General features: G+C 43.2%; 1 protein-coding gene across 2 annotated transcripts in view; it reads right to left on the bottom strand.

The window, feature by feature from the left end:
- LOC135541664 (testis-expressed protein 264 homolog) overlaps positions 1 to 13,181 on the bottom strand; it is a 99,608-nt gene that overhangs the window by 70,684 nt on the left and 15,743 nt on the right. For both annotated transcript variants that reach the window (XM_064967980.1, XM_064967981.1), the window contains one exon: positions 3,109 to 3,330. In XM_064967980.1, the coding sequence (XP_064824052.1) occupies positions 3,109 to 3,330 (222 nt within the window). The remainder of the gene's footprint in view (positions 1 to 3,108; positions 3,331 to 13,181) is intronic.

Raw genomic sequence — 13,181 nt, 5'->3', positions numbered from 1 at the left:
TGTGTGTTTACGTGGCATTCATTACTCATGAATAAAATGTTAGCAGGACAAGTGTTTCACTCCATGACCATTCTCCCGCTCCAGTAGTTGATGTTCACTCACTACATTGTGTTTTGATTCATTGCCATGAGGATCCTCTTGCATCTTGAACAAAATTTAAAATCTAACAAAGTGTGTGCGTGAAGAAGCACACAGAACATCAGTGGTTGGTCACACAATACGCTCTGCCACTTGACATCAAATTACTCATGTGTAGATTTATGCAGATATAGTCAAAGTTCATATTATGATTCAGAATCAAGGCCAATTTGTTTTCATGTATAATCCATCAAATAAAATGTATGTAACAAGGTTTTTATGCAATGTTTGGTTTTCAAGAGGCTCTTAAAAATATAACTTTGAATATTGTAGCCTATCACCGGTAAAGAAAGAGAAATAAGAGAAAAGGCAGAACACTTGAATTAAACTAATCATGTCCGGCTTCTTCTTTTTTTAAGAGAAAAGGGTGCGAGTGCAGAACCAAAAAAACTACGGGAGATTCTCATTATCTCGCTCTCCTCTTACAACCACGCCCAGATACAAAAGGAACTTGCTATACAGCATCTTTCAGGTATGAAAGTAGGGTACGGAGAGTCAGTGGAGACAGAAAAGCTGTCTTTCATAATGTTTCACCACACCTAAGTGCAAATCAATGGGTAAAACTGAATGCTGTTTTCTTATCATAACACATTTTACATGATAAGGTTAAGGACTGAGGGTAAGAAAATCATAATCATGCTTTTATGAGAAGTCATTCTGGTAGGGTCTAGGGAGTCTACTGACACCGAATTTGTCACAGAGAGAGATGCTCCCTATGCAACTGGGAGGATAACTCCCCAGAGATCTGAGCATGCGGAGCTTCCAAGAGAGACTACATACATTCAGGGTCTGATACAGCTCACATAGCGAATCACTGTGTTTAAATGAATCACTGTGTTTAAAATGAGAGGGGGAGGACATATACAAAATGCCTTCAGAGGAAAAGCAGTCAGGAGAGACACTGTGCAAGCATGATGGATAGGAATGGTAAATAACCAAATAAACATTTTACATCGAATAATACATTGAAATGAAAGTGAATTCCATTCTCTCACCAACATATTTAGGCCTAGTTCATGAGGTGGATAGGAAACATTTATAATTAAAAAATGTCACAATACGTGAATACACTGTAGGAATCTATCTTCCTTAGACTGCCACTGCAAACACCCACTGTCACTAGGGGTTATAAATGGACATGAACTCATTAATCAAAATGAGTTTCGCACACAATACACACACCAACTCACGCAAATAAACACAATCACTCACACCTACTACTAGCCTAGATTTTTCTGCTTCCCTCAACGTTTTCCAACACTCAGAGCTCACCTTTCACCCACTCAGTAGAACAACAAATTCAATATTTAAAAAAACAAACAGTAAAAGACTGGTTTAGCACTAAAATTGGGAACTGTACCATGACTCATAGACAGAGGATTAAATAGACAGCAATCATATGTGACCCGTTCCAGGAAGCTAGGCGTGTGTCACTTGTCACTACTTCACTGGAGAGGCATTTGAAGGTTTTTGGGCAGAAATGCCTTCTGGAACATGTGAACTTTCATGTGCCTTAATAACAAACTTGTATGCAATCTGTAAATACAAATACAATTGTTAAATTACGAGCCTAGTTGGTTTAGCCACGGAAAAAAAGACAGGAACCTTCCCTCTAGCCATGACTGGATGAGATAATGGATGGGCTGCCATGTAGCATGATTTTGTCTATAACATGAGCTGTGCTCAGTATGTGTAGATAACCCTTGCTACCACAGATTTTTTGAAAGATATAGTGGCCATTGAGAACTGCAAAAGTGTTGCTACTGCTCTCAACAACACTGCTTCCCTGAATTAAGCAGGCGCTATCAACAAAGATCAGTGGGAAAAAGTACTTTCTGGAGGACGATCGTGCCATGCTGACTCTCTCTGACTCTGAAAATAAAATCAGACGATGAGGAAATCCCTGATTTAAGAACATTTTCATTGAACCAGACATTGCAGTCTTCTGATGACGGTGGGGAAGAAACGGCGATCAACAGTATTGTTGTCAAGGAAGAAGTTGACAGAGTTTTGAACGATGCTGAATGGGTGTAGACAAAGAAGAACTCTCCAGTTGGTGGAACAAAACATTAAGGGGCTACTTTTGCAAAAGTGGGGTTACATGTTAATCAACATTCAAACCAGATTTACTTTCCCATTGTTCCACAGTCTGTACTTTTATCCAATGTAAAAAACACTATTTCAAATCTTGCAACATAAGACTGAAAAGAGTTGATCGGTAACATATTTGAGACACCCCCAGCCTCATAAAGTACCAATGCAAGGAGCTAAAGTTGAATAGTCATTTGTAAATCCCCAAGACAGAAGGCAGATGGTATAGGTCTAGGAAGTAGAGAGGCAACTGGCACAAGACTGTATCGGACGGTTACAATTGTTTAAGCCCTGTATCTGGGAACCATGCAATGAAAGACAAAACTTAATGTTCCTTCGATGTAACGAAAATAGTCCAAAGCAACTTATACAAATGGGTCAAGTGCCCTGAGTGACGCTGGCCAGACTTTAGCAGTGCCAGGTCCAGGGCAGATGGCATCGCCAGCCAGGGAATGTGGCAGGGGAGGCAGACATTCACTTGCACGCGCGCACACATACACACACACACACACACATTGCTGGCAGCCCATGGTGATGCCACCTGTACCAGAATGCTACCTAATTAACCCTTGAGAAACCCACAGCTCACACTCCGCAATGACTCACTTTCCCAGCAGCCCCAGGCCTGCTGCTGTACTGGGTCAGTGGATACAAGGGAGGGATGGGGTGTTGGGCTTAGGGCTGGAGTAAACATGCAGGACTTGGCCTAGGGAGTGGATGGTTCTTAGGGTATAGGACAGGACAGCATAGATAAGTATGGATAGGGACGAATAAAGGAGACCATGGATAAGTATGGATAGGGATAAAGGAGACCATGGATAAAGGGGTGAGAGGCGGAGGAGAAAACAGAAGGCAGTCGGTCATACTGTATATTATTACCTTGATGTAGCTCTCCAGCTGGGGGTAGACTCTCTGCACCCCAAAGAAGATTGACAGGGGTGTCCTGTGGGGAAAGGAGGCGCTGACCACGTGAGTGACCTCTGGGAAGCTGAAGACCCGGAAACCAAACTTCTCATAGAGCTGTTGGAGCTCCTCACTGGGCCTAGTATCGCCCTCACTCAGGACACTACCCACCGCACAGCGACACTTCTCTCCTATCACCTAGAGAAAAAAGGAAGGAAGGACAGAAGGTGGGGGGAGAGAGAGAGAGTCTTGTCAGCAAAAGGTTAAATCTCACTGTGAGGCGGAAATGAACAATCTGATGTGACAACAGTCTGTTTGCATTTAATGTGATTGCTTTAGTTTCTATTGGGCTGTTGCCTATTTGTGGTGTTTATATAGCAATCATGTAACATTTTTTCTTTAGGGGTGAATCAGATTAATATTGCAGAAAGATTGTTGCTTCCATCAATGTAATTGTCTGCATCACTTCCAATCCTGTATATATTTTTTGGGTACACACACACACACACACACACACACACACACACACACACACACACACACACACACACACACACACACACACACACACACACACACACACACACACACACACACACACACACACACACACACACACACACACACACACACACGGCGGCAGGGTAGCCTAGTGGGTAGCCTTGTGGTTAGAGTGCTGGACTAGTAGCAAGTTCAAACCCCCGAGCCGACAAGGTACAAATCTGTCATTCTGCCCCCGAACAGGCAGTTAACCCACTGTTCCTAGGCCGTCATTGAAAATAAGAATTTGTTCTTAACTGACTTGCCTGGTTAAATAAAGGTAAAAATAAATTAAACATACCTACAGTGGGGAGAACAAGTATTTGATACACTGCTGATTTTGCAGGTTTTCCTACTTACAAAGCATGTAGAGGTCTGTCATTTTTATCATAGGTACACTTCAACTGTGAGAGACGGAATCTAAAATAAAAATCCAGAAAATCACATTGTATTATTTTTAAGTATTTAATTTGCATTTTATTGCATGACATAAGCATTTGATACATCAGAAAAGCATAACTTAATATTTGGTACAGAAACCTTTGTTTGCAATTACAGAGATCATACGTTTCCTATAGTTCTTGACCAGGTTTGCACACACTGCAGCAGGGATTTTGGCCCACTCCTCCATACAGACCTTCTCCAGAATCCTTCAGGTTTCGGGGCTGTCGCTGGGCAATATGTACTTTCAGCTCCCTCCAAAGATGTTCTATTGGGTTCAGGTCTGGAGACTGGCTAGGCCACTCCAGGACCTTGAGATGCTTCTTACGGAGATGCTTCTTACGGCTGTGTGTTTGGTCTTGGCCATTGTGGAGAGATTGGAGTCTGTTTGATTGAGTATGTGGACAGGTGTCTTTTATTCAGGTAACGAGTTCAAACAGGTGCAGTAAATACAGGTAATGAGTGGAGAACAGGAGGGGTTCTTAAAGAAAAACTAACAGGTCTGTGAGAGCCGAATTTCATACTGGTTGGTAGGTGATCAAATACTATGTCATATAATAAAATGCAAATTAATTACTTAAAAATCATACAATGTGATTTTCTGGATTTTTGTTTTAGATTCCGTCTCTCACAGTTGAAGTGTACCTATGATAAAAATTACAGACCTCTACATGCTTTGTAAGTGGGAAAACCTGCAAAATCGGCAGTGTATCAAATACTTGTTCTCCCCACTGTATATAGTGATACGTACTTTTTTTAGAATATACTTTTTTTATTCCCCGCAAACCCCACCACCCCTCCTCCAATTGGAGTAAACTAATAAACAATAACACTTAGGCTTCTACCTTCAGTTTATTCATATTATACACATTTTACAGACACAATCTATTTTACAATAGTTATATTTTGTTTGTTTTTACTACTTCCTCTATTTCTGATGTCCACCCAGTTTGATTTCTATTTTTAACTGTGCAATTTCACAACATTTCTGAACCTATATACATTTTACAGACCCCGCATGTTTTACATTGGTTATCTTGTTATTAGTCCCACCCTTCTTGTCCATTCAACCCCTCCCATCTAGCTCTCAACATTTTGGATTTCGATTTGCAATATCTTTTTCAACTGTGCTGTGATGCTTCACAAAAGTACTGAACCTTTCTATTCTCATAGCTTCTACAGATTGTAAATAAACATAAAAATAAACATTTTTGCTAAAATAATTATTATATTATTGATTGATTGACTATGGCTTTTCAAATCACCCAGTACTGCTATCTGCAGCGTTAGTTCTACAACAATCATGTATGGTGATGTTAGTATTCCTTCGCATCAGATTATTCTAAAAACAATCTGAAAATGTGTCAATATGTTTGTCCTCAGCCTCAACCGTGGAACATTTTCCAAATTGACCTCTCTCGCTTCCGACTCGCTCTATCGCTGTTGTTCTGTCCCTCCACCTTTCTCTCATTACAGTCACTCAGAGAGCCTGTAATTATACATGCAAACTGCCTCCATGGATGAGAAGGATGCCTCCACTCTTTCTTTCTCCTTCCCTCCCTCACCAACCCCCTGAAGCCTGCCGCAGCAATTAAGGACTGCAAAACCACTATTGTTGTAAACACTGCCTTTATCTAAACCCACCTTTATCTAAGCCCACCTTTATCTATGCCCACCTTTATCTAAGCCCACCTTTATCTAAGCCCACCTTTATCTATGCCCACCTTTATCTATGCCCACCTTTATCTATGCCCACCTTTATCTATGCCCACCTTTATCTAAGCCCACCTTTATCTAAGCCCACCTTTATCTATGCCCACCTTTATCTATGCCCACCTTTATCTATGCCTACCTTTATCTATGCCTACCTTTATCTAAACCCACCTTTATCTAAGCCCACCTTTATCTAAGCCCACCTTTATCTAAGCCCACCTTTATCTAAGCCCACCTTTATCTATGCCCACCTTTATCTATGCCCACCTTTATCTATGCCCACCTTTATCTAAACCCACCTTTATCTATGCCCACCATTATCTATGCCCACCTTTATCTATGCCCACCTTTATCTATGCCTACCTTTATCTATGCCTACCTTTATCTAAACCCACCTTTATCTATGCCCACCTTTATCTATGCCCACCTTTATCTAAACCCACCTTTATCTAAACCCACCTTTATCTAAACCCACCTTTATCTAAGCCCACCTTTATCTATGCCCATCAAAGTCTACAAGTCCTCCCCCCCAAAAAAATTGTCCACCGTCTGAAAAATAGCCAACCAATTTCACAGACAGACGGTTCCTTCAGTCCCCCAAAATGTCCACCTTCTAACAAACAGATGAGTCACAAAGAAGAGACAGAAGATTGGCTGGCAGAAAACAGCTTAAACAAACCATGTGAAAGGAAAACAAATTTTACACAAATAAATAAATTCAAATAAAGGACAAGTTTTAGAATCCACCACAGTTGGCAGGCAATGTTAAGAGCAAGGCTCTTGTTAGGCTCTAAGACACTGATTGCTACTTTTGGCTGTTCAGTTGTGCTTGGTGGTTCTCTCTCCAATCTGGGGAGTGAATCGAATCAACCATTAAAGGGTAGAAAAAGAAGAGCCACTTAATGCAAATTAAGACTCATGGGACATCCGAAATGACCTCCGGATTGTGTACAAACCAATGGCCGATTTCTCACCTATTTTCATATCCTTAGTCCCAGCAGGTGTAGAGAGGACAGGACAGGGGTTGTATTCGGAATGTTCTTATTGATTTTCCTCGATATGATGAACGTCGACTGCAAGCCAGGCCTAATCGCCTAACATCACTACCCGACCTCATGAAAGTTTGGGGCTGAATGGAAGCAAGTCCCCGCAGCAATGTTCAAACATCTAGTGGAAAGCTTTCCCAGTAGAGCGGAGGCTGTTATAGCAGCAAATGGGGAACCAACAATAACATATTATTGCCCATGATTAAGAATGAGACGCTGGACGACCACATACTTTTGGTCATGTACTGTACTTCCATTCATTTTTTCAACTGGTAACGGGGGACCACCAGATGAGTCTTATGAGGCCTGTGGACAACCTAGAGCAAAACAACCGACATGTACACCATTGTGGTCAGAAAGTCTCTTTCCATAGAGGGGTCATAATAGTTTATAGGCCAAACTGTTCGAACACTTCAGACAATTTTGTTAGAAGACCGATTTTCGGGATGCCTCGTGGTCGGGATGCCTCAAGAACCCCTGATTTGGCTCAGTGTCTCCAGGGGGAAAAGTTGTGGTGGAGGGCAGGGGGAATTTGTTTGTTTTACATTTGTTTCTATTGTAATTTCATTGGATATACTGTATCCATTTATAATGATCATGATAAATGAATTTTTCTGGTTCAGAGAAGCCGTCAGTCAGTCTCTTCACGTTCATAAGCATGGCACGGTGGCCAAAAAATCCTGCAGCATTGTTACACAGGTCAGGCAGCAAGGTATAGACAAACCGCAACTGTTTGCAAACCAAATGCTAGCTCAGTAGTTGTAGGGAAATATTGTCTATATGCTTTTTTCCAGGGAAGATGTAGTTCATCACCGATCCTCCACCAAATTTCACAGTGGGTGCGAGACCTGGAGAGGGCTACAAGCCACTGTGTCTCGCACCCATTGTGAAATTTGGTGGAGGATCGGTGATGATCTGGGGGTGCTTCAGCAAGGAATCGGGCAGATTTGTCTTTGTGAAGGACACATGAATAAAGCCAAGTACAAGGTAGTCCTGGAAGAAAACTTGCTTCCTTCTGCCCTGACAATATTCCCCAACTCTGCGGATTGTTTTTTCCAGGGGGACAATGCTCCATGCCACACAGCCACGTTACTCAAGGTGTAGATGGAGGACCACTAGATCAAGACCCTGTCATTGCCAGCCAAATCTCGAGACCTGAACCCCATTGAAAACCTCTGGAATGTGATCAACAGGAAGATGTATGGTCACAAGCCATCAAACAAAGCCGAGCTGCTTGAATTTGTGTGCCAGCATAGGCATGAAGTCACCCAACATCAATGTGAAAGACTGCTGGAGAGCCAAGACGCATGAAAGCTGGGATTGAAAATCAGGATTATTCCACCAAATATTGATTTCTGAACTCTTCCTAAGTTAAAATATGAGTTTTGTGAGGTTTAAATTATGAATTTGAACTTATTTTCTTTGCATTATTCAAGATCTGACAACACCGCATCTTTTTTTGGTATTTTGACCAGTTGTCTATTTCTGCAAATAAATGCTCTAAATTACAATATTTTTATTTGGAATTTGGGAGAAATGTTGTCCGTAGTTAATAGAATAAAATAAAAGTGTTAATTTTATCCAAACACATACCTATAAATAGAAAAATAATAATTTTGCAGTGGTCTCTTAATTTTTTTTCAGAGCTGTGTATATACACTGCTCAAAAAAATAAAGGGAACACTAAAATAACACATCCTAGATCAGAATGTATGAAATATTCTTATTCATTACATAGTTGAATGTGCTGACATCAAAATCACACAAAAAGTATCAATGGAAATCTAATTTATCAACCCATGGAGGTCTGGAGTTGTAGTCACACTCAAAATTAAAGTGGAAAACCACACTACAGGCTGATCCAACTTTGATGTAATGTCCTTAAAGCAAGTCAAAATGAGACTCAGTAGTGTGTGTGGCCTCCAAGTGCCTGAATGACCTCCCTACAACGCCTGGACATGCTCCTGACGAGGTGGCGGATGGTCTCCTGAGGGATGTCCTCCCTGACCTGGACTAAAGCATCTGCCAACTCCTGGACAGTCTGTGGTGCAACGTGGCGTTGGTGGATGGAGCGAGACATGATGTCCCAGATGTGCTCATTTGCATTCAGGTCTGGGGAACGGGCGAGCCAGTCCATAGCATCAATGCCTCCCTCTTGCAGGAACTGCTGACACACTCCAGCCACATGAGGTCTAACATTGTCTTGCATGAGGAACCCAGGGCCAACCGCACCAGCATATGGTCTCACAAGGGGTCTGAGGATCTCATCTCGGTACCTAATGGCAGTCAGGCTACCTCTGGTCGTTAAAACACTAACAGCTTACAGACGGTAGGCAATTAAGGTCACAGTTATGAAAACTTAAGACACTAAGGAGCCCTTTCTACTGACTCTGAAAAACACCAAAAGAAAGATGCCCAGGGACCCTGCTCCCCTATGTGAACGTGCCTTAGGCATGCTGCAAGGAGGCATGAGGACTGCAGATGTGGCCAGGGCAATAAATTGCCATGTCTGTACTGTGAGATGGCTAAGACAGCGCAACAGGGAGACCGGATGGACAGCTGATCGTCCTCGCTGTGGCAGACCACGTGTAAAAACACCTGCACAGGATCGGTACATCCACCCCTTTTTCAGGTGTCCCATTATTCCATTTCTGTTAGTCACATGTCTGTGGAACTTGTTCAGTTTTTGTCTCAGTTGTTGAATCTTGTTATGTTCATACAAATATTTACAAATGTTAAGTTTGCTCAAAATAAACGCAGTTGACAGTGAGAGCACGTTTCCTTTTTGCTGAGTTTATGTCTACAGGCAGCCACACCTGAAGTGCTAGCGAATGCTGTTTAGCAGTCTGATGGCCTTGAGATAAAAGCTGTTTTTCAGTCTCTCGGTCCCAGCTTTGATGCACCTGTACTGACCTTGCCTTCTGCATGATAGCGGAGTGAACAGGCAGTGGCTCGGGTGGTAGATGTCCTTGATGATCTTTTTGGCCATCCTATGGCATTGGGTGCTGCAGGTGTCCAGGAGGGCAGGAAGTTTGCCCCCAGTAATGCATAGGACAGACCGCACCACCCTCTGGAGAGCTTTGTGGTTGTGGACGTCGCAGTTGCCATACCAGGTGGTGATACAGCCCGACAGGATGCTCTCAATTGTGCATCTGTAAAAGTTTGTGAGTGTTTTAGGTGTTAAGTCTAATTTCTTTAGCCTCCTGAGGTTGATGCGCTGTTGCCTTCTTCACCACACTGTCTGTGTGGGTAAACCATTTCAGTTGGTCAGTGATGTGTACACCAAGGTACTTCAAATTTATTTCAATCAAATGTATTTATAAAGCCCTTCTTATGTCTTATTCTTAACTGCTGTATAGAAACCAGCCTAAACCCAACCCAAAACAGTAAGCAATGCAGGTGTAGAAGCAACTGCTTCCACCTTCTCCACTGTGGTCCCATCGATGTGGATCAGTGGGTGCTCCCTCTGCTGTATCCTGAAATCCACAATCATCTCCTTTATTGTGTTGACGTTGAGTGAGAGGTTATTTTCCAGGCACCACACTCCCAGAGCCGTCACCTCCTCCCTGTAGGCTGTTTCATCATTATTGGTAATCAAGCCTACTACTGTTGTGTCATCTGCAAACTTGATGATTGAGTTGGAGGCATGCTTGGCCACGCAGTCATGGGTGAACATGGAGTACAGGAGGGGGCTAAGCATGTACGCTTGTGGGGCCTCAGTGTTGAGGATCAGCAAAGAGGTGTTGTTTCCTACCTTCACCACCTGGGGGGGCGACCCGTCAGGAAGTCCAGGACCAAGTTGTAAAGGGCAGGGTTCAAACCCAGGGCATCAAGATTGATGATGAGCTTGGAGGGTTCTATGGTGTTGAATGCTGAGCTATAGTCAATGGACAGCATTCTTACATAGGTATGCCTCTTGTCCAGATGGGACAGGGCAGTGTGCAGTTTGGTGGCGATTGCATCGCCTGTGGATCTATTGGGGCGGTAAGCGTGGAGTGGCAAAGAAGGTGGAGGTGATATGATCCTTGACTAGTCAGCACTTCATGATGAGAGGTGAGTGCTACGGGGCGAAAGTAATTTAGTTCAAACACACACAACTACAAAAGTTTGGCGTCACTGAGAAATGTCCTTGTTTTTGAAAGAGGTTAAAAAAATCTATTAAAATAACATCAAATTGATCAGAAATACAGTGTAGCCATTGTTAATGTTGTAAATTACTATTGTAGCTAGAAACGGCAGATCTGGAATACCTACATAGGCCCATTATCATCAACCGTCACTCCTGTGTTACAATTGCACATTGTGTTAGCTAATCCAAGTTTATCATTTTGAAAGGCTAATTGATCATTAGAAACCCCTTTGCAATTATGTTATAACAGCTAAAAACTGTGGTGCTGATTAAAGAAGCAATAAAACTGGCCTTCTTTAGACTAGTTGAGTATCTGGAGAATCAGCATTTGTGGGTTCGATTACAGGCTCAAAATGACCAGAAACAAATAACTTTCTTCTGAAACTCATCAGTCTATACTTGTTCTGAGAAATTAAGGCTATTCCATGTGAGAAATTGCCAAGAAACTGAAGATCTCATACAACGCTGTGTACTACTTCCCTCAAAGAGCAGCGCAAACTGGCTATAACCAGAATAGAAAGAGTGGGAGGCCCCGGTACACAACTGAGCAAGAGGACAAGTACATAGAGTGTCTAGCTTGAGAAACTGATGCCTCACAAGTCCTCAAATGACAACTTCATTAAATAGTATCCGCAAAACACCAGCCTCAACGTCAACAGTCCCGTTCCTGTAGGTTCATGCTCTACAACATCCGCAGAGTACGACCCTGCCTCACACAGGAAGCGGCGCAGGTCCTAATCCAGGCACTGGTCATCTCCCGTCTGGATTACTGCAACTCGCTGTTGGCTGGGCTCCCTGCCTGTGCCATTAAACCCCTACAACTCATCCAGAACGCCGCAGCCCGTCTGGTGTTCAACCTTCCCAAGTTCTCTCACGTCACCCCGCTCCTCCGCTCTCTCCACTGGCTTCCAGTTGAAGCTCGCATCCGCTACAAGACCATGGTGCTTGCCTACGGAGCTGTGAGGGGAACGGCACCGCAGTACCTCCAGGCTCTGATCAGGCCCTACACCCAAACAAGGGCACTGCGTTCATCCACCTCTGGCCTGCTCGCCTCCCTACCACTGAGGAAGTACAGTTCCCGCTCAGCCCAGTCAAAACTGTTCGCTGCTCTGGCCCCCAATGGTGGAACAAACTCCCTCACGACGCCAGGACAGTGGAGTCAATCACCACCTTCCGGAGACACCTGAAACCCCACCTCTTTAAGGAATACCTAGGATAGGATAAAGTAATCCTTCTCACCCCCCCTTAAATGATTTAGATGCACTATTGTAAAGTGGCTGTTCCACTGGATGTCATAAGGTGAATTCACCAATTTGTAAGTCGCTCTGGATAAGAGCGTCTGCCAAATGACTTAAATGTAATCTTAAATGTAACAGTGAAGAGGTGACTCCGGGATACTGGCCTTCTAGGCAGAGGTCCAGTGTCTGTGTTCTTTTGCCCATCTTAATTTTGTATTTTTATTGGCCAGTCTGAGAAACGGCTTTTTCTTTGCAACTCTGCCTGGAAGGCCAGCATCCCGGAGTCGCCTCTTCACTGGGTCTGTCTCAAACTAGACACTCTAATGTACTTGTCCTCTTGCTTTGTTACGATTATCTAGTTAGGCTATAACAACACTTTTACAGATGCACAATCGAGAGCATCCTGTCGGGCTGTATCACCGCCTGGTACGGCAACTGCTCTGCCCACAACCGCAAGACTTTCCAGAGGGTAGTGCGGTCTGCACAACGCATCACCAGGGGCAAGGACACCTACACCACCCGATGTCACAGGAAGGCCAAAAAGATCATCAAGGACAACAACCACCCGAGCCACTGCCTGTTCACCGCGCTATCATCCAGAAGGCGAGATCAGTACAGGTGCATCAAAGCTGGGACCGAGAGACTGAAAACAGCTTCTATCTCAAGGCCATCAGACTGTTAAACAGCCATCACTAACATTGAGTAGCTCCTGCCAACATACTGACTCAAATCACTAGCCACTTGAATAATAAAAAATTGGATGTAATAAATGTATCACTAGTCACTTTAAACATTGCCACTTTATATAATGTTTACATACCCTACATTACTCATCTCATATGTATATACTCTAACGGCTTTCCTCCTCCTCTTCTGAGGAGGAGTAGTAGGAAGGATCGGAGGACCAAAATGCAGCATGATATGTATCCATAATATCATTTA

Source organism: Oncorhynchus masou, chromosome 6 (genome assembly GCF_036934945.1).
Source record: "Oncorhynchus masou masou isolate Uvic2021 chromosome 6, UVic_Omas_1.1, whole genome shotgun sequence".
Lineage (NCBI taxonomy): Eukaryota > Metazoa > Chordata > Actinopteri > Salmoniformes > Salmonidae > Oncorhynchus > Oncorhynchus masou.
The sequence above is the reverse complement of the archived record's forward strand: the minus strand, read 5'-3'. Positions and strand labels throughout refer to the sequence as shown.